The sequence below is a fragment of the Acomys minous genome (genome assembly GCF_964271855.1).
Source record: "Acomys minous genome assembly, chromosome: 11".
Classification (NCBI taxonomy): Eukaryota; Metazoa; Chordata; class Mammalia; order Rodentia; family Muridae; genus Acomys; species Acomys minous.
In genome coordinates this window covers 57308886-57330524 of record NC_140492.1, presented here as the reverse complement: position 1 = coordinate 57330524, position 21639 = coordinate 57308886, and the positions used below count along the sequence as shown (strand labels likewise).

At 46.9% G+C, this 21639-nt stretch overlaps 1 protein-coding gene across 32 annotated transcripts in view; it reads right to left on the bottom strand.

Moving 5' to 3' along the window:
* KALRN (kalirin RhoGEF kinase) overlaps positions 1-21639 on the bottom strand; it is a gene marked incomplete at its 3' end in the record, with an annotated part of 605161 nt that overhangs the window by 413472 nt on the left and 170050 nt on the right. For all 32 annotated transcript variants that reach the window (XM_084802077.1, XM_084802084.1, XM_084802076.1 and 29 more), the window contains exons 2-3: positions 18265-18339; positions 12160-12274 (exon numbers count right to left, since the gene is read on the bottom strand). In XM_084802077.1, coding sequence (XP_084658203.1) covers positions 12160-12274; positions 18265-18339 — 190 coding nt within the window. The remainder of the gene's footprint in view (positions 1-12159; positions 12275-18264; positions 18340-21639) is intronic.

Genomic DNA, 21639 nt, shown 5'->3' with positions numbered 1-21639 from the left:
CGAATGGGAAAGACGCTGGAAATATCCCTGACATGGGGGAAGGGAAATAACACCAAATTTGGAACCCACCAAGGAGAAAAACAAACCCCTTATTGCTAGGCTGACTCTCAGCATCTGTATTCAGGGGGTCCCTTGTTTCCGGCACACCAGCCAAATGAGTCCTAGCTAAATTCTAATCATCCTGATTAGTTCATATGAACATCAGACAGGCTTGAATGCATTGGGTCTTATTTCACCTGAGATTGACGTTTACCTATTCAAAGTTACAGCACACACTTAAGCCTCTTAGGCAGCCTGCTCTTGGAGAGCTATGGACTTCAACACCTGAGCTGCCCAGAGGTGAACTCCCAGGAGGCCTCACTTTTCCTTTTCCGGTAGGGGGCAAATAAGGCCTCTGGTCCAGCTGGACATGGAGGAGGCTGACAGCATCACTGAGCCAAGCCAGGGACTGACTGTTGAACCAGCAGACAAGCTAAAACACACACACAGAGAAAAACCTAAAGGTCCACCAAGGACACAATAATTTGGCCTTTGCTGCATGTCACACCTGCTCTGAACACTACTGTGAGGTCTCTGTTAAGGGGTCATGCTATTTTAGGAAAGTAAAAATACCCTTTGCCTGAGAGACCCAGAAAGGCCAGTCCTATGACAATCCCTTAGCCTTCACACAGGCAGGATGAGGCCTAACTGTGTAATGTGTGCTGGGGTTTCTCCATGATGGTGGAAACAGTGTCTAAAACAGTGGTTCCTGGACAATGCTGATCGCATACACTTACGTTTGTGCCATAGTAAAAATCAGACGTTGAAGCAAGGCATACTGGGAGTGCAATTCAGGAGCCTTGAAAGCAATGTGGTGATTCGTCTTATTTGCCTTAACAAAGGTCTCCACAACTGCTACAAATCTACATCCAAAGCCCACTTAAATCCATAGGCACCTGAGAAAAGCTGGGATGGGAGAAGTCAGCTTCCCCAAGGAAGAGCACACCAATTGGTTAACCAGTGCCAAGTGGACAGCCTGGAAAACACATACAGGTAGCATGGTGTGGATTGAACAGGTTATACTTAGGAATATGTATGTATTTGCATGCAATAACAATAAAGAAAAAAGTCTAAGAATTTAAAGGTGAGCAAGGACGGGGAGGGGTATATGTGAGGGTTTGGAGAGAAGAAAAGGGAAGAGGAAAATATTGTAATTATATCTTAAAAATTAAAAAAAAAGCCACTGAAGATGCAGATAAAGGTTTATATACAGTGGTGTTTACTGAGGATTATTTATAACTGTGAAGTTTTGGATAATTTAGATGTCTTACTGTACTGGCTAGTGTTTTGTCAACTTGACACAAGCTAGAGTCATCTGGGAAAAGCAAACTTCAGGTGAGAGAAACCTCTTCCATTAGACTTCCCTGTAGGCAAGCCTGTGGGGCATTCTCATGATTAATGACTAACGCTGGGAGGGTCCAGCCCACTGTGGGTGGTGCCACCTCTGGGCAGGTGGTCCTGACTTATTTAAGAGAGCCTGCTGAGCAAGCCAGTAAGCAACAGCCCTGTGCTTCAGTTCCTGCCTCCAGGTTTCTGCCTCCAATTACTGACTTCTCTTCCTGATGGGCTATGATTGGGACTGGAAAGTGAAAGAAACCCTTTCCTCCCCAGGTTGATTTTGGTCATGGTGTTTTATCACAGCAGTAGAAACCTTAACTACGGCATTTCTGTTAGAGTTCATTTAAATAGGATATATCCCACGATACAACTTCACAGAGTTTAGAACCTATTTTGTGGCATAAAGCTAAGTGAAAACAGGATAAATGATATGACTCACTGCATTTTTTAAAGAGCTTTAAAACACAGGAAGGAAATATAACTAACTTGTTGTCTCTAGGTGGTACAGTTATAAGGCTTTCCAGAAGATTCTTACTTTTTCATGCTTTAAATTAAAAAATACATTAGAAATATCTTTCCAATTTAAAAAGAGGGCCAAACATTAGACAGACAATTATTCCTTCAGCATTTACTGCAGTCCTACTCTATGGTTTTTTTTATCCTTATAGCTTTGCTGCCGTGACGTAAGCAAAGCTCTACGCCTAACTTTGACAAAACAGTGCGAGGGACAACATGATTAGACAGGGCAAAGAAACTGCCACTTGCAGCCAGATGTTTCTGTTTGAGGTGTTTCTGTGTGTCACCCCAATGAACCCTCACACATTGTGGTTCACAGACGGGCAAAGAGTTAGTGAGCACACCCACACTCCAGCAGAGGGCAGCTTTTCTGGGCTAGAAGCCTCCACAGAATTTGCACGCGAGTCCATAATTTTTCCTGAGCCCACTCTGTCTCTGTTAGCACACAACTTCCTTCCCCAAGTTCAGTGGCGATGCCCTGAGTCCCCTCTGTGAGGCACGTGGAAGACATGGGGAGCAGACACAATGACCCCTCTACTAGAATTCTTTCATGCATGGCTGAGTCCTTGATTTATCTCCTGAAGGCATTTCCTTGTTCTTGGAATACTCGGGACTGCTCCTGGCAGTAACTCATGACCAAATGGTTTCTGCCTCTGCTGGCCTGGGTTATCCTCCTCCAGGGAATCACAAACGCAGCCTCTGCATGTGAAGAATTCTGCTCTGCTCTGCTCTTCCTCCCCACAGCCTGCTTCTTTCCAGGCTTTTCTTAGCCCCTGCAACAGTTGGCCCTATCAGGACTCTGCAGACCTGCCAAGCCCTATGGCAATGGACTGATGAGCACAGGAGTGAACCAACCTCAAGCTGTGTGTTAGCCCAACGCTAATTTCAGAAACCTGTGCTGACTCTCAAGAAGAGAACGGAAAGTAGAAACAGGCAGGCAGGCATGAAGGACCCGGTGCAGACCCGAGGAGAAAGAGCACAGGGAGACCATCAATAAACTCCCATAGGGCGCACCCTACCCATTGGATTTACATGGGGTGGGGGAGCAGTTCCCACTACTGACAATCTTCTATCGATCTCCTTCAATAATCCTACAGTTTAATCGCTTTTACGTTGTCCCTACATCTCTTGGCACAATCTGGTGTTTTCCACAGCAGAGCCTCAACAAGCTGAGTTTGCTTGTCTGTAACTGAACAGGCACGTGAGGGATAAACCCTAAGACACCACCCTCTCCACTGTCCCGCACTCCCACAGCCACAAGTCAGCTCCGGCAAGCAGAAGCATAGGTTTGTGGCAACCGCCACTTGCATTTCCTGCCTCAGCCACCTGTACACGCAGCTTCCACAGAGAGCTTCCGGGAAAGCAGGCTGGAAGCACAGTGGTTGTAGCCATTGTTAGCATATATCCCCACTTCCTTATTTCCACCGTTCTTTTCCAGTTCAGTCTTAGGCATCTTTGAGTCTCTCTCTCACCATGCAGGTCAGTCAGTCCGCTGTACTCTGTCACCACTGCCGTGTTCTTTACTCTGGCTTCCTCATCTCTTCAATGCATAAAACATAGGCTTTGCTACTGTGGAAATCAATATGATGGTCTCTCAGGAGATTGGGAATGGATCTACGTCAAGAACCAGCTATACCTCTCCTGGGTATATACCTAATGGATGCTCCATCACACTACAAGAACACTTGCTCAGCTATGCTCACAGCAGTTTTATTTATAATAGCCAGAAACAGAAACAACCTCTAGGTTGTTTGGATAAAGGAATGGATAAAAAGAACGGATAAGGGGCTGGAGAGATGGCTCAGTGGTTAAGAGCATCACCTGCTCTTCCAAAGGTCCTGAGTTCAATTCCCAGCAACACATGGTGGTTCACAACCATCTGTAATGTGATGTGATACCCTTTTCTGGCAGGCAGAACACTGTATATATAATAATAAATAAATCTTTAAAAAAAAAGAATGGATAAAAGAAGGTGGTACATTTACACAATGGAGTTATTACTCAGCTGTTTAAAAAATAACATCATTAAATTTGCTGACGAATGTATGAAAATAGAAAAAAAATCATCCTGACCCAGAAAGACAAACATGGTATGAACTCACATATAAGGGGACATTAGCTGTAACATAAAGGAAGTCGTGCTAACAGTCATGCCACAATCCACAGACCCAGAAAGGCTAAGTAACCAGGCTCTCCTGGTTAAGAGGAATGCAAGGATCTCCCTAGGAAGGGGAAATAGAATAGATATCCTGGGTGGACTGGGGGCAGGTGGGATGGGACCAGGAAGGAGCAGGTGGGAATGCTGCAAGGGATGACTGGACTTGGGGGCATTTTGAGAGCAAGGTAGAAACCTGGTGCAAAGGAAACTGCAAGGGATCTATGAGGGTGACACTAGAGAAGACCCCAGTAATGGGGGACACACGGACGGGGTTACACAGCCATCCTCTGTAACCAGGCAAGGCCTCCAGTGGAAGGATTAGAACACCAGCCCAGCCACAAAAGCTCCAGCCTAACTTGTCATGCCTGCAGGATATTGTGGGACCGAAGCCTAGCATCATCGTCATCAGAGAGACTTCATCCAGCAACGGATGGGAATGGATACAGACATCCACAGCTAAATATTAGGCAGAGCTTGGGGAACCATGTGGAGGACAGGGAGGAAAGATTGGGGGAGCCAGAGGGGTCAAGGACACCACAAGAACATGGCCGACAGAATCAACTGACTGGAACTCAAGTGGGTTCACAGAGATCAGGGAATCTGTATGGTTGTTCTTGGGAGATTTCTTTCTTTTCTTTTCTTTTTTTTTCTGTTTTGTTTTGTTTTTCAAGACAGGGTTTCTCTGTGTAGCCTTGACTATCCTGGACTTGCTTTGTAGACCAGGCTGGCCTCGAACTCACAGTGATCCGCCTGCCTCTGCCTCCCAAGTGCTGGGATTTTGAAGGCAGGCACCAACATGTTAGAAATCTTGTGTGTGTGGGGTGGGGGTGGGGCACGTAGCAGCTGTCTCTGACTCTTTTGCCTGCCTTTGTGACCCATTTCCGCCTACGGGGTTGCCTTGTCCAGCCTCCACGGAAAAATATGTGCCAGGTCCTATTGGAGCTCATTATGCCATGTTTGGTTGGGATCCCTGGGAGGCCTGTTCTTTTCTGGGGAGTGGGGGAGGTGGAAGAGGTGGAGATGTAGGGGAAAGCAGAAGTGGAGGGGAGAGACTGGGGGAGGGGAGGGAGGGGGGAAACTTCAGTCAGGATGTAATATACGAGAGAAGAATAAATAAAAAATAAAAAATAATAAAAAAAGCATAGGCTTTGATACCAGAGACCATCTAGCTTTAGATTATACTGGCTGTGTCCCCTAGGGCAAGTCACTTAACTTTCCCAGGCCTCAGTTTGACCTTAAGTGAAATGATAATAAAATAATAATAATAATAATAATAATAATAATAATAATAATAATAATACTTCAAAGACCTGTGAGAAGTAAGCCAGTGTTTGTAGGGTCCTTCCTGTAGTGCCTGGGCTGATCTAGTAAGTTTCCAATAAATGCCAGCCATTGTCATTATCTCTTATCCATATTAATACAACTGTCTGCATCCCAGCCTTCTCCATCCATCCTCCACTCAGCTGCCAAAGCCAATCCTCTTAAACGCAACTTTAATTGTCCTTCTCATTATAAATATCTATTAGCAAAACTGCTTTAAAATTTTTTTTATTCTCTCAAATATTACATCCCAGCTGCAGTTTCCCCTCCCCCCTCTCCTCCCAGCCCCTCCCCACCCCTCCCCTCTTCTCCCCAGTCCACTCTTCCTCCACTTCCCTTCAGATGGGGGGGGGGGGAACCTCCCAGGGATATCAACTGCACATGGCATATCAGGTTGCAATGAGACTGGTCACCTCCCCTCATATTATTCTGTCAGCAAAACTTCTTAACTGGACCAATGGAATTCCTTTCTGCTACTCTCACAAGTCCTTATGTTTCTATCCTCCTGGGCTTCTGAAGTTTATTTGAAAACCCTCTGACCTTCCTGCTTTACTCTCCCCAGCATTTAAAGCAAGAGCCTCCTAGTGTGGCTGGAGTGCAGCCTTGTAAAGCCCCACCCCCACCCCAAGGCAACAACACTGCAGGTGCCCTGTGCTGCAAGCCCACAGCACTGGGCTCAACTCCGCATCCAGCACCTATTTCAGGGGCTGCTCATGCCCATGTACCTGCTGGACACTCCAGGCCACGGAAGGAGGATCTAACCTACCCTCTGCACCGTGCCAGCACTTGGCAGCCTTTTCTTTCTTCATAGCAATCAAAGGATTGGAAAGAATTTCACTTATTCTTTGATATCAGTATCAATTATAGCACCTCTTTAAAGTACCGACAAAAGTGATCATGATTGATTTTCCATGTTTGAGTTAACTAATAGAACTTTCTCGAGAGACATTTTAGTACCCCATTAATCTTCTAGTAATAATTTGGTTAGGGGCTTTCAGTCAAAAGTTGAGTTTCTATTTCACTCAAAATTAGAGTTGAAGATTCATCCATGTTGTTGCCTCTTATTCCAGTTCCAGAAAGCGACTCACAGAACCCTAACTGTGGCACTATCACTTTGCTGAACCCTAAACTAAGCAGAACAAAACATAGATGGAGTATGGAGACATTGGGTAAACTATACCAAAAAAGGCAAGAGAAAAATAAACCCTAAGCTCCTCCGGGCAGTGGCTGTTTCTGGGGCTTGCTGGAAAGGGGAAACAACTGTGGGAAACAGGAGATGGTCATGCTCCGCCTCTCACGTTGGGGGCCAGGATGAAGCGCTTATCTTACTGCTGTGCTACATGCAACATTCTATCTGTTCTGTTTCAAGTAGCATACATTGCCGTGTTCATACATATAATTATTTTTATTATGACTACTAATGCCTCCTTCGGGGGGGGGGGGGAGAGGAGGGGGAGGGAGGGAGGGAGGGAGGGAGAGAGAGAGAGAGAAATGATTATAGAGAGACTAAAAGCTGCCTTTGCAGCACCATTATAAATTAAAAACTAGAATACTAGAGTAAGAAACAAGGAAATAGTATGCCCCTGTCTCACTCTGTGCTGACTATCTTCTACCAGCACCGCTGAAAGCCCACTTTACACTATGTGGGGTCTTAGAAAGGCTGATTCGCACCCACTGCATCGGCGGGCTCCCTCACCTCCTGGCTTCTGGGAGCAGCCAGCCAAAGCAAGCAGGAGAGCAGAGGAGCAAAGAGTAAGGTCATGATATCAGTCCCTGACCTCTTCCCAACAGGGAGCCGCCACGCACTGGTGGCATCTCTTCCCCCAAACCCATGGCTAATTGCTAGAGCTGCTCCGATCCTCCCAAGCCCTACCCCTTCATGTTTAGAATGACTCATATTGCTCTGGCTACGATTTCAAATCTCGGTGCTTTCCCCCAAACCCCCTCACACCTTTATATGCTGCCCCTCAAAGTATTCTTAAACTATCCAGGCTGAGGTCACAGCAAGTGGCAGAGATGGGACCTGAAGCTGTGCATCCGAAGCCTCCCCACCCTCTTCTGCAAAGGCTGATGCGACTCTAAGGAAGGTGCTAACTGACAGTGGCAGTTACTACTGTGGCTTCACGTGCCTTAGCCTTGTGCTAGGCAACTATTTCTTCTTTAGGACCGATGTTACAAAGTAACAAAAGGATATTTAACTGATATTGCTGAGAAATGTGTGTAAAACGTGAAAACTGCAATAGAAATGATACACAGGCAACAAAATAAATGTAAAATATCTTTTAAAACATATTTTTTAGGGAACTGTAAACATAAACAGTGACTTCCTGTTTGTACTGGTCCTGTTTCCTGATCCTTCTATCATTTTCATTTTTCCTTGTACCTTCCTTTAATTGATGGATCCAGAATAAAAGACAGGCCACCAACAGCATTCCATGACAGCTCCTGATAACAAAGTGCTTGTGGTGACACTTTGGATAGCTCGAGCTTTCCTGTGCTCAAAACAGTAGGAGGAAACCTTTGCAGGCCCCCCTTCATCTACCTGTCTTTCTGTTCCTTTCTGCTTATTCTTACTTTTTTTTTTCAATGATGCATTCTGGCTTTAAGCCCAATTTATCTTTTGCTGGAATCAGTAGAAGAGGTGCAAATATTACCAAGTAATAAGCTACAAATAAAGGCACCTTGGTTTGACTGGCATTAAAGAATAACCCATCCTAACTTATTGTCGTCTCTCCTCGCTGATGTGACACTTGCATTCCTTGACAGAACACACAGCATCTTGGCAGGATTGCTAATAGCAGAGTTGATAGAAGGTTCAGCATCTGGCACCTCAGGAGCAGCAGGAAGATGATCATGACAAAGTGGGATAATGGTGACGATGAAAAGGGGGTGAGCTGCTGTGATGGGAACAGCCTTCACTCACTACCTCAAGCCTGTGGTCAGCTCCCAACAGTCCATACCGTGGACTCTGGACAATGCCTGGGCATCTGCTTATTCCCACTGTGCATTTCAGCCCTATCTCTCTGTTTTGAGGGACGTTCATCAGCTGATCATATCTGAGCTTTTCCTTTCCGCTCCCTTCACGCACAAGTAACTACAAGCAGATAGCAGACCAGAAGGACAATAACGGTTAGATAAGCATATGGTGGGTGACAGTGAGAAAGATACCATGAAAGCATGTGAGGATTCCTGTCCAGTGCCTGGCCCATAGTAGACCTTCAACAAACGAATGGAAAAAAAAAAAAGACCTTTAAGGTCTTTTTACAACTGTGGTTTCTCAGAACAAGGTGCCTAGAAGAGACTCGGTGAGAATGTTTAAACTCATCAGAAGCAAGATTAGAGAAGGCCTGAACTGATGTGAACTGTTTCACCCTTGCGTGACCTCTGGCCCCACGCAACGCTCCAAAAGTCTCACCAAGAGTCTTAGGAGACCAGAAAGCGGATCTCTTGGGATTGAAGGTATAAACAAGATGCCAGGCGAAGCCAGAGAAGGATGCGTCTGCTGGCTTGAGATCCTGGATTTCCTGGGGTATATATTTTCCAGAATCAAAGCAACCTAGAACTGAGGACGGGAAAGCGTCTTAGAAACACAATCCCATGTCTGACTCAATGGAGTGACTCTTTCTACAGCGACCCTAGTGGAGAACTGTCCAGCGTCCAGTGACCCGGCTAGAGACAGAGTGCAGCCGCTGGACAGCTCCCGGGTAGGCAGATTCTTCACTGATGCACCAGAGAGATGTAAGTTACCCAGATCCTGCCTCTTCACAAAAGCACTCCTGAGGTCTAAAGTCGGTGACTGTTTCTCTCTTCTCCCATTGGTGGATGCTGGGGTGGGATGCTTGACAGCACTCTGCCTGGTGTGTGAGACTGACAGGCACGATGCTGCAGAGTGGGAATGCAGTGGTCCGGACCCCGCCTGCATCCCTGCACAGCAGATAACATTACTGTTTATTGCCAATGATCATGACTGTTGTTGATCATCTTTTCTGAGCAGGCTGATCCCTTAGGAGCCAAGATCCTTCCCCCTCCTCTCAGTTGCCCTTCCTGGTTTGACTGCTGCTACCTGCTTCAGTTCTGTGCTCTGGCACAGTCACATCTTCCCTGTCCTTTCCTGTTACCAGTTTGCATTATGTAGAGAAAAAGCCAGGCTTCCCCTACTTTCCTCAATATGTCTCTTCTTGCTCACCATGAATCCTCAACATGCCTGGCACAGAGAGGTACTAAATATTCGCTAAATATTAATTTAAAAAGGCACGAATAAATGAATATCACATGTCACCTACAGACACGAGTGAGCACACCAGCCTGTAATAAACACCACATCTCCAAACTGAAACCTATTCTTTCAGCATCCTGGGCCATGATACATGACCAATAATTTCTTTTCATCAGAATCGTCCACCTAATCCAAGCTTCGTTTCACTCCCAAAGCCAGACTAGGCAGAGCAGTGGCACGATGAAGTTCTCGGTTTCCCCACCACACGCCGCTGTCTTTAGAACAACAATTCTATCACAGGCCCTGTCCCTGTGAGCGATGCTGTGCAAGCGCTCATCCAGCACAATTAGGAAGTGATTGGTGAGCACAACCGGTGGGTAGACTGCAGCTGGTGCTCAGAATCACCAGCGAATACAGGTCCCAGCAGAGGGAGGCAAAGGGGTCACAGACAAATCTTGCTATGGAAGGTAACAAGAGCCTTCCTGCCTCCCACCCACTGGAAGCTGTGAAGGGGGGCCGGGGGAGGGGAGGGAACACAAGCTGCCATGCTGGAAAGCAGAGAGCAGCACGGTATGTGCCCCTCACAGACAGGGCACATCTCTCCTTTGTTCTCACGGCCTTCCTCGCAGCCCCTCCTGGGTTTTTATTATTTTACCCAGAAGAAATCTTTTCCTTTTCTTAATTGCTCCCAATCCATTTTGTCCCAGCCTTTGCTTAAGAAGTCAGAATGAAGGAAAGTGTGTCCTTCCAACTCTTGCGCTTTTATGCCAGAGAAAGAATGAGCCTGTCTGGGCTGCAGGTACGCCATGAACACCGAAGGATGAAAAACGCATCCTTCGCTTCTCCTGGGGTTATAATTTTTTCTGGCTCTGAAAGAAACAAGTCCCCCACTCCTCAACACACACAAAACTTGTAGTAAACTGCTTCAGAGAGCCCCTTGTTTCACACCTACTAGTATAGTTGAGGAAGGCACTTTTAAAAACTGCTCAGCCCCAACAAGGCTAAATTACCAAATCAGATAGCACGACCATGGGTTACTTCAACCACCTCCTTGCTCTGAGTCAGATGGGAATATTTCTTCTCCCTAAAGACCTCCAGGCTCTTTTATTCTCCAGTTCACTCTTATGCACTCATACTTTAAAACTTCTCTGGGCATAATCCAAAGCTCTTTTACTGGAGCTTATGACCCCAGTGGATAGAATAAATAAATAAATAAATAAATAAATAAATAAATAAATACATATCCTTTTCCAACTCTGTTTGTTTACAGCCCTCTGCTTGGAGCTCTCTGGGGCTCACTGTCCTATTCAATACGTGTTTTAGCATTGTGATGCTGCACCTAAACCTCCGTTCACCACCTGCCTATCCACATCCACCAATCCCGTCACACTTCCTCCCCTGGGGCTCTCTGGGATGCACTGCTTGCCTCACCTGACACCTGCTTCAAGTATCTAATCAGCACATTCAGCAATATCCCAGGTCTCCTTGCAAAGACAGAGCAGAATTTACTAATTATCCCATAAAATGAAAGTTCGGAAAGCCCAAGGCACCATGTCTTATCTCCCACAACTGACACTCTGCAGGCGTCCACTCTGCTAGGAGACAGGAAACAGCATCTTTGCCAACCAAGAGCAAGGGTAAGGAATGAGTACCAGTGCTGCAGCCAGCAGGGGCCATGTCCCAGACAGGCTCTGCAGCATCCCCAAGAGCCACTTACATCCAATGTCAACCGGGTCCCTAAATACATACTGAGAATGCCACACACATTTGCCTAGACTGTTCTTAAGGGCTTTTCTGGCTCTTACATTCTAACTAGTCAAAAGGCTCTTCCTTCCCTTCTCAAAGACATAAAGCATGTCTGTGGCATGTCCTCTATGAGCAACGTCTAGGGTGGCACTGAGAGTGTTTCCTATCGAGACAGTGTTTTCCAATCTTTCTTTCCTTATTGCCCTTCGCCCTGGAGGAGCCGTTTACATACCCCAATCTCTCAATCAGCGAAACTCAACATCATACATATATTACATATATCCATAGTGTGTGTGTGTGTGTGTGTGTCTGTGTGTGTGTGTGATTAATGCATACAAAGTGAGATTCACTTCCTATCTCCAATAATCAATCTTCAGCCATATCCCCCAGCTTGAAAAGGGAAGACTGATATGTGCTACTTTGAGATGAGCGACGCAGGAGAAGTTATTTGCCACCAGATCCAAGGACCATACATCCATTTTGAGACTCGGAAAGTAACCATCAAGCAAGCCAGCGTGAGATACGCAGAAGTTCTCACGAAAGTAAACAAGCAACACCTTCCCGTTCTCCCAAGCCAGGCCAAGCTGCCTCCTGCTGCAGGCCCCACACCAGTCCCTGTAGGCTGGGATTCTCTCACCTCAGCCAGCACTTATGGCTTCCAGATGAATCTCAGCAGGAACAAAGGGGATGATGGGAACAATGGCTGATGATATTCCAGGAACAATTAGAATCCAATCCACGGCCCCTGGCAGGCACGGTGGCTGTCTCAGCTCACTGGCATCAGCTCAGCTTCCCCTCCCCCGCACACAATTCCCCTTCACCTTACCTTGGCACGCTGGCCAAATACGTCACGAGTTTCCGCAGGTCTTCCTGTCTTATTCTGTCATGATTGCTTCGGGCAGGGAAGGTCAGGATGGGGCCGCCACGCTTATCACGCCCCCCTGGAGGGAGCGAGAGGAGGGAGTTTAAGAAAAGCATCCAAGAAAGTCGAGTACAGATAAAAAAAAAATAATGTGTCAGGATGTCAAAAGAACAGGCTGCAAGTGCCCAGAGAAACCAGACACTGCTTCAGAGCAAGTAGGAGCCACGTGAAGGTTAAGGTCTATGACTTCAGGCAAGTCTCTTCAGATTTCTGCGGTCTTATCTAGAGATGATTAAAGATGACGATTGGCACACTGCAGCATTATTGCAGGGGGAGGCACACTGTGAAAAGGAGCACACCCCTGGGCACATATGAGAAGATAAGATGGTGGTTGTGACTGTTCTTGTTGAGAAAACAAGCTGGGCAAAAGCGCTTCGTCTTGGAAATTTAACCTCCAGTCACTTCTCTTTGCAGACTCCAGTGCTGTGGGATTAGGCTCCAGGAGCTGCTTGCATGAGCAGCCTCAGAGCATCCATCAGGACAGCACTGCCAGGAGGTTTTCAGACTCATATAAGAAACCCTGAGAGTTCTCTCCCCAGCCCAGAGGCCAGTTCTACCCACTGGCAGCCTGGGGTGCTACTTGTCATATCTGATGGAGAAGCACATGAATCTCATTAGAAATAAGTACGCTGAGGGCCAGCCGTACTCACTGAAAACCACATGTTAAAAAAAAAAAAAAGAGCTGGGAGGAGTGAAACAAAACCATGACCACTGCTTTTACTAGGACACGATTCAAGGTGGTTGATGTTTCTTTGCTCTATTTTCCAAACTTCCCCTCTGTGGCTACTGTGTGATTTTAAAATTCACTCATTCACAGACACTAACATTATATAGAGCCGGCCAAGTGTCTCAGAGGCCCTGGAGGGGGCTGAAGCTGGAGCGCCATGACTGTGTCCCTGCAGCACACCAACTCTCTCCGCTAATCAAAGGCCACCCATCTCTGTGTCGTGATCCCAGGTGCACACCTGCATCTCAAGCAGTCACTGACATTCCCACAGTGGGGACCGAAGGGAATTTAATAGGAGAAAGATAGGGGGCGCGTGGCTATGGCTCCATAGCGATGCGAGGAAGGAGCCTGCGTTAGCTCATTGAGATAACAATCTCCTAAATGGCCGAGCAGCCCAGGTCCCTTCCAAGTGTGAGCTCGGGTGTAACGCTTCCCTCTGATGGTAGAGTTAAGAAGCGGGCAGGTGTCATCTGGAAGCTTGGCAAACAGTGAGTCTAGAAAAGCCCAAAGAACAAAGAGCCTGTAGAGGGTGGACACCAGATAGATGACTCCATAAGTGAAGGAAGTGCCGTCTGGGCATGATGGTGAGTATCTATGTCCCTAGCATTTGGGAGAAGAGACAGGCAGATCCTCAGTACGTGATGGCCAGAGAGTGTAGCCAATCAGCAAACTAGAGCAGATGTAAGCCCACATCTCAAAAAATAAGATAGGGAGCAACTGAGGAGCAGTGTTGACCTCTGGCATCTGTATATGCAGACATACATGTGCATAAGCACCAAGATACACACACACACACACACACACACACACATACACAGAGGGAAGGATGGATTAAACAAAATCAAGTCACCGAGCCCAGCCAGCATCCAGTTCCTTCTCCACCCTAGCAGGGTGCATTTGTGTGGATACAGAGTCGAGCCACAGGCTCCCCAAATTCAGATCTTTCATACTTCTGGCCATAGCCCTTGGTATCGATGACCACCTCCCACTCATGCCTTGGGAGAGGTCCTTATCTCCCAACTGTGATCCACAACCCACATGAAAAAAAGCAAACAGAAGGGTTCAACAGGCAGGTTCTCAAAAGCTAGAAGGATCTCAGACAGCCTTCTCTGCTAGCCTTGACCTCATCACTCTAAGCACTTTCAGTCTTGGAGGGGTATGTGTACGTCCATCTGTCCTTCCATCTATCTGTCTGTCTGTCCAACACAACTGTTGCTTTTCTCCCTGACCTTCCAGGGACACCTAGTGAGTAGGGCCATGGGACCCTGAGGAGCAGAGACTCTCATGGGCAAAGGTGACAAGGTGGTTTGGTGGGTTGACTGGTATGGTCCCCCTGTCAACATGAGACCAGTACTTACCTTGGAGACGAGCTCCAGAATCTCAGCTAGAGGTAAGATTCTGAGTATGTAGGGAGCCTACAACAGTGGGAAATTGCCTATTTTTTCACCAAGGATGTCTTTTTTGTGTGGATCAAGAGGCAAGAAAAGGCAAAGGAACAAACTTGTCTTTTTCAGAATGAAGAAAGCAACCAACAACAAAGAGGAAGAGAAACATTATGCCAGAAGGCAGGGGACACTGGATGGAATAAGGCCTCACAGTGGGCACAAGATGGAGGATCCAGCATTCAGTTGATAGGGCTGTGCTGTTCTCTCTAAGGCAGGCTGCAGAGCTCAGGAGGTAGAAGAAAATAAAGTCACAGAGAAGGACAGCTAAGCCTGTCTCAGAGCAAAATAAGAGATCACAGCCACCTGAGGAGAAGGCCACAGAACCATTGTGCACCGGGAGGAGCTGGTACAGGTATGAATTGCTTTGATCCATCAGGTGATCCCAGAGAAGAGGAGTCTGCTGACGTGTATCCTTTGTCAACTAAGAGGGGAAACAGAAAGGGTCAAAGGCAAGAGAACAAGTCTACAGACAGACACATCAGAGGTCAAAATCATGGCTGGCCACAGTGGAAACAGGATTTACACTGTGGTACCTAGAGGCTGAGCATCCATGAGGTTGCATCACTGATAACTGAGATGGATACTGACACCAGAAGATCAGCATTGATGAAGAACAACGAAGCTCCAATGCTAAGGTCGCTGCGCATTAGGTGAGAGGAAACACAGGCATGTTTAAAACATCACAGATGCACCATTCACTTATGCGGCAAGCGCCTGCCCTCTACCTCCTTGTACAAGGCGTTGGTGGTGGGAGTGACAGAATAAGGATGCAGAGGATGGGAGAGGGGAGGGGGAATGTTGGGAATTCTAGAAATGTCAATGGCTCTCCTTCTGTGTAGACAGGAAAGCAGGGCTGGGGAAGTGCTGGTGTCTCATTGACTGATGTAGGGGGAAAACTAACACTCTCAGGAGGCCTCAGGCTCCAGTTAGGGTGGCAGATGGGAGTAGTGTGGGAGGGAGGCACATCCCAGGAAGCTGGATCCACATAACAATAGCTCTGCAAGATCTTAATGGATTCACACACACTTTTTCTTTCTTTCTTTCTTTTTTTTTTTTTTTAAAGGGGAACGGGTTATTTTGTAGTTGGAAATGCCACGTTAGACTAGATAAAGTTGGTTGTTGTAGGATTTTAAGGAAGCCTCAAGACGTTAATGTGATTTGGTGGATGGTCCAAGTTGAGGGGAGGACTTTGATAATCAGCAATTCCCAAACTTCTTTCTTCACTGTCAAAGGTCATCTTATGGAACGGGAACACATCTTGAAACTTTGGGGTCCAGAGTACAAAAAAGGTTGTTCCCAGTAGCAAGAAGCATCACCAATGATGGCAAGGGATCCAAAGCCAGAAAAGAATCACCAGAAAGTGGCCAAAGGCAGGGCATAAGAATGCGGCGATCCTAGGGACATGATGGGTTCCACATGGGACGGCTGGGCAGCAAGGAAAGCTATGGGTGCTGTGAGTGGGAGGCCAGACCCCCACAGCTGTGAGCCTCAGGGCACGGTACGGCAGGACTAGGACAACAGAGGCACACTGAGGGACAGACACAGCCACTGCCACACACGCCTACATGCCCACATTCAGAAGCCCTGTACTGTTCCAGATGCCCGTTGTCATGACAACATGCTTTCTTTCACCTGGCCAAAGCTGAGAGAGTGGCAGAGGAGGGCGGGCACGACAAATGGTCCATTTCTCTCTCTACCAGGCACCTTACTTTGCTCTCGGAGTGAAACGCAACCGTCACGCTGTACTATTTAACTGGGGTTTTCTCTACTGTGTATCAGCTTCCTGCTTTGTTTCCTGAGTCAGTGTGTGTACAGAATAGGGAAGTAATTTTTTTTGTTTTCTTTTTCAGATGCAGTCAGTCATGATCCCCCAATCACCCTCAGTGCCCTTCCCAGGAACGGGGCGTGGGGTAGGGAGGGGGGGCAACGTCCCCATTCCCTAAGCTCTGAAGCTCCTGACAGTGCAAGCATAGATGAGTCAGGCTCAGATCATTCAGGCACACAGAGGTGAGTGACACACTGCCAGGCCCGTTCCCTCTCTGGGAAGTGCCTACCTGCCTCATCCCCGACTGCCTTCCTGGCAAACGGCTTCTATGAGTTCCATAAAGACAACTCCCTACCTCTTAGTAGGCTTTCCCAGGCCTGGCTGGGCCCCATTCATGTTCCAGTTGACCATACATAGGAAAAGCAAGCCACAAACAATGAAATAAGGGTCCCTACATCAGAACATACTATGTCTGCCTTCATATCCCTGAATGGATGCTCAACAAGATGGTGTCAGAAGCTATAGGCTAAGTCTAAAAAGGGCCCCTGGAGAAGGGAAAGTGGAAAGTGACTTGGGAAGGGGAGGAGAGACTCAAGATGGCAGGTGTAGGAAAGGCACTCAGGAAGGGAAATGCTTGGCATGAGATCAGTAGGACACCAAAGGTAGAGGAAGGGCACCATGTTAACTAAGGGTCATAAACAAGAAGAAAGTGGGCTGTAAGCCTGTACTAGGAGTCAAGGCTATGAGGCCCAAGGCATGGCGACCTCCAGGACTTCCACACAGGGTCTTTCCACAATTCAGTAAGTACTCTAAATCCTAGCTTACCTTGAGGCTTGTCACATACGTGTCTCTATGCTCGAATCACACACAGGATCCCCTGGAAGGCTGTCCTACTATGCCTCGACGTTTTTGGTGCTGAGGGGCTCAGTACTTAACATGAATAGGCCAAGGCAGCTTTTGGATCGCTGTTGTCCTAACAGCAACAACTGTGAGAAAATACCGTCTCACCAACTGATGCAGGACGTGCATAATATCTTAAAAAAGGCTCCTGTGTACTTAACACATGCCTGTCTCCCCTCCCGTACCACACTGACTGGTTGGCCTCTGTCCTCTCTGATAAGGTGGAGGCTACTTAAAGCTTCCATGGAGGGCCCTCCTCTCCTCTCCTTTCCCTCTAAGACAGTTGTCACACATCAGCACAGCCAGCAGTGCCTGTGGGGTGAGTTACTACACTGTGGGAGCTGCTCCCTCCTGGCCTATGGCTCCATGGTCATTCATGCAGGCAAGAAGAACCATCCAGACATAAAGGCTCTGTCTACAAGGTGTAGCACCAGGGCTTCTCTCGGGACTGCTCCCACTGTCACCACCCAGCCCGGGCCAAGTTCTGATCGAGAAGGAATCTAATTCAAACCACCACGTTTGTGACGTCATGGGAAACATACAGTTTACCTAGCCCAACATGTATAGCTAGGTTCCGATCAAACTGTTTACAAGAAGCAGTAGTTGACTTGAAGGCTGCGGATAGCTGATGGCCAAATTAGATGCCGAGAGGCCCAGGTGCATATGATAGGCTGGGGGAGAGGTGAGGAATAAATGTTTGGGAATTAACTATTCAGAAAACAAAACAAAGCAAACAAACAAAACAAACAAGAACAAAACTTGATAATACAAACACTTGAGTTGCATTTGCTAAGAAAACAGATAAAAAGAAGCCCCCACCCCCAAATTAATCTCCTGTTTGTGACCCACTAGGAAACAACATATATATCCCTGGGGGACATGTAGGATAGACACTCTCCCTACTGGAACCTCTCACAGTGCCACAGTGGCCTCACCTGGAAGGTGAGTCAGGCAGCAGTGTGCGAGGTGCGGGTGGACATGCCTATTGTTGCAAGTCCCCTCCAGAGTCTCCAGGTGAGGTCAGAGCCCCCCTTCCTCTATAGGGAGGAAGCAGCTACAAGCCTAACTGCTAGCACGTCTCCTCTCACATAGGACAGTGGGTGATCACACACGAGAGCACACACACACAACCTCCTGAGGTCCATTTCAAAGGAGCATACACAGATACTCACCGGACACAAAGGCCACTTTCTCCTTTAGGATGGGAAGGACATCAGAAGCTTTCAAACCATCATTCCGAAAAGATCCTGTGGGACAACAGAACAGAAAGGGAGTAAAGATGTCAGCTACCTACCAGCTAGGTCCCAAGGTCCCACTCCCGGCCTCCCAGACCCATCACCTTGGCTTGGGCAGGTCTGTAGCCCAGCCCAGCACAGAGAGGCCCCTTTGTGATGGGGTTAGAGCGATCTTCTCTTGGCCCTTTTCAAGAGAGCATAGTTCAGGGCACCCCCACTGAGTACAAAACCCCTGCCCCAAGGACAGCATCAGCAGCCCTGTGGTTATGCAACTTGAAAACTGTAAGACACTTTAAAAGCATGTTTGTACCTCTGGTTGCCCAGGACAGTGTCACACACAGACAGCATGGAGCATGTACCTGCTGAATTAGTTCATTGATATCAAGGGAGTTTACAGAACCCTAAATGACATCTTCTTGCGTATAGACTGTTAGACATCACTTTACAAATGGGAAAATAACCAAATATCTGGTAGCAGGAAGCAAAGTTGATGACGATGACCCAGCCCCGGCGCCACCCCTAACGTCACTAGAAGTCCTCGATAGACACACATTTCGCGAGGAACTGCACTTGCCCTGTGTGGTTCTTCAAGTCTTACGTCATGGTTGTAAAGTGCTTTCCAGGATCTAAGCAAGCTCCTATTAGGGGCTGGAGGTGGACACCTAGAGCTCTCTAAAACTGGAAAAGAAAGATTTCATCTAGAGAAACTGTAGTCCTGAAGTAAAGGGGCAACCCAGTCCAGTATGAGGAATGTGAGAAGGGAGGACCAGCTTTCACACAGACACCTCAGGCTAGCCCATGGTGACCCTGGCAGTCAACCCCAGTGCTTTACAGAACTCTGAAAGAGAACCACCCATACTTATACCCTTGGAGCTGTAAGTGGGGTCTCCCTTGTGTATTAATTACCATTAAGACATCACACAATGGCTCTCATAAGGCAGGCAGTTGTATCAGCTCAGTGCAATAGAGGCAGGGACCACACTGTTCTAATGTCTTTGTCCACAGGCTGTGAGGCCAAGTCTGAAACCTACAAAGGAGAGCAGCATGCTGGGTAAGCCACTCCTCTCCATCTCTTGGTCTCTCAACATCATATACCTTTTACCAACAATCCAGGAATTAGTTCACTGGCCCAGGGAAAAGGAAATTTCATGCCCCATGCAGCCCAACCAAGGAAGAGAAAGAGACTTGTCACCAAATGCCAGTGTCCAAGGTCAAAGGTCATAATCTAACCCCAATCAAATTTCCAGTGTCTGACTATTTCACTTCTTCTCTTTCATGGTTCCCTGACGTAGCAAACCTTTCATTCAGCAATGACGCCTCTTCAGAAGTTGACACACAGTATATGATGTGGAGTAATAGCTGCAGACTCACTGAGCTGCAGTGAAGAAAAAAGAAAGGCTAGGAAGGAGTTCTGACTTCAAAGACCGCAGCCTTGTTTTATAGCTTTGGCCTTAGTTTCTTGAGATAGGCATGCTTACCTTATCTCCCACATCAAAAACTGTTGCCTCTCATGAAAGACACTAATTAGCGTCAATAATTACAAAATTCACAAACAGTTCCTGTTACCTACTTAGTTTTGTTTTCTATCTCACACAGGAAGGAAACATTATTAGCTTCTCAACCATCTTTAACTCATGAAGCGTTTGTAGAAAAATGACACTGCAGTATCAAAAGAGATTATTTTTACAAGTGAAATCTATTTTTCTCAGTTTTTAAAAAATACTCTCCTTGCACCAGAATGCACACTTAATTTCCACAGAAAAACTAATACAAAAAATAAATTTGATCTTGTCTATTTACAGATTATTTACAAGTTCAAAGTAAACCAGGCTTGGTGGTACAGGCTCTGTAATCCTAGTGTTTCAGGAGGTCAAAGCAGGAGGATTGCAAGTTCAAGGCCAGCCGTAGCAACTCAGCAAAAGGATTGGGTATGTTATGCACAAACCACTGTTATCTGCAGGCTAGGGACGGGGTGGTGGTGGTGGCGAGGGTTAGTGTTATCCTTTTCTATCTCTTCTCACTCCAAGGTCCAGGGGCTGGAGGATGGCAAACAGGTCCTCCATGCAGCTAGTGATCACAGGCTCTGGTAAATGTCCGTCTTGAGCTGGCCTCTTCTCAGAGTCCCAGGCTTCCATTTCCTGGGCCAGAGGCCTCCCCAGGCAGTTGAGATTACTGCGAGGCTGTACACCTGACTGTGTGTCCATCAGAAGAGCTCCCAAAGTGGCCAGATTCACTAAATCCATCACTAGGAAGCAATCATTCCCAACAGCAGAAACAAGATTTTCCACATTGTAAGAACATATGGCTTGGGGGTCTTTTTAAATAAAAGTTCCCTTAGTGGTTTAAATTAGTTTTGCATTTGCCAAAAATTGAATTACAAATAACATTTCAACAATACACACATTATGTTAAGCCAAGTAGAGCTAAACTAATTAGGCCAGGGGCTCAGAAACTGGTGACCTTGCATATAAAACCTATTTGCACTGGCTGAAGAGCCTATGTATCAATTCCCTCAGGGACCTTGTGAAACCAGCTGTTAGAATATACAATAAAGGGTAAGTTCACTGACCACCAACTCAAACAGGACCGATGAAATTGGAACATGTTTTCACTACCAGGTACACATCCTGGTAGACTCCTGGTAAATGGTCAATAAGTATTTAATGGAAGAATAAGTGACTGGATGAAAGTAAGCACTTCCTAAAGTGAGGTACACGAGGTCAGCAGCAGCAGCACCTCTCATATAAGCTCTAGTGATGCTGGTAGATGTTATTCATGGTGTCTCTCAGCTCTAATGTTCTGAGCCTTTTAAAGTTCCTGCTTCATATTTATAGACCTTCCCAATGCTCCCACCATCAGATCAACATGTTTTGAAAGGATGTATTGGAAGCAAATTCTTCACTCAGTCTCAGTGTGCTTTGTAAAAACTAGAGCAACTCCCCCGGCTCTGGGAAGTCCTTTCTTTCTTGGGATACATTGGAGACTGGAATTTTTGCAGGTAGACCAGTTGTCTAAATGGAAAAGTGACACTAGGACTTCTGTAAGTACACATGCCTTGCAGGAGGCAGCTTGCACCGCAACTGTTATTTCTGACACAAAGTGTATCCGATAGCACTATTAGGCTGTGAATACTAGAGCAATGGTAGCCAGCCTTTTCCTTAGGATAAGCCTGCTGAAACAGTAGATCCCTCACTCCCTCTATAGAAGGCCTGAGAAGAAATACAAGCCCCTGACTCCTTGTTTCCCCTATAAGGGAAAGCAAAACAAGTCAGCAGGAACCCTGGTGGACCTGACCCAATGTGGATGCTGTGC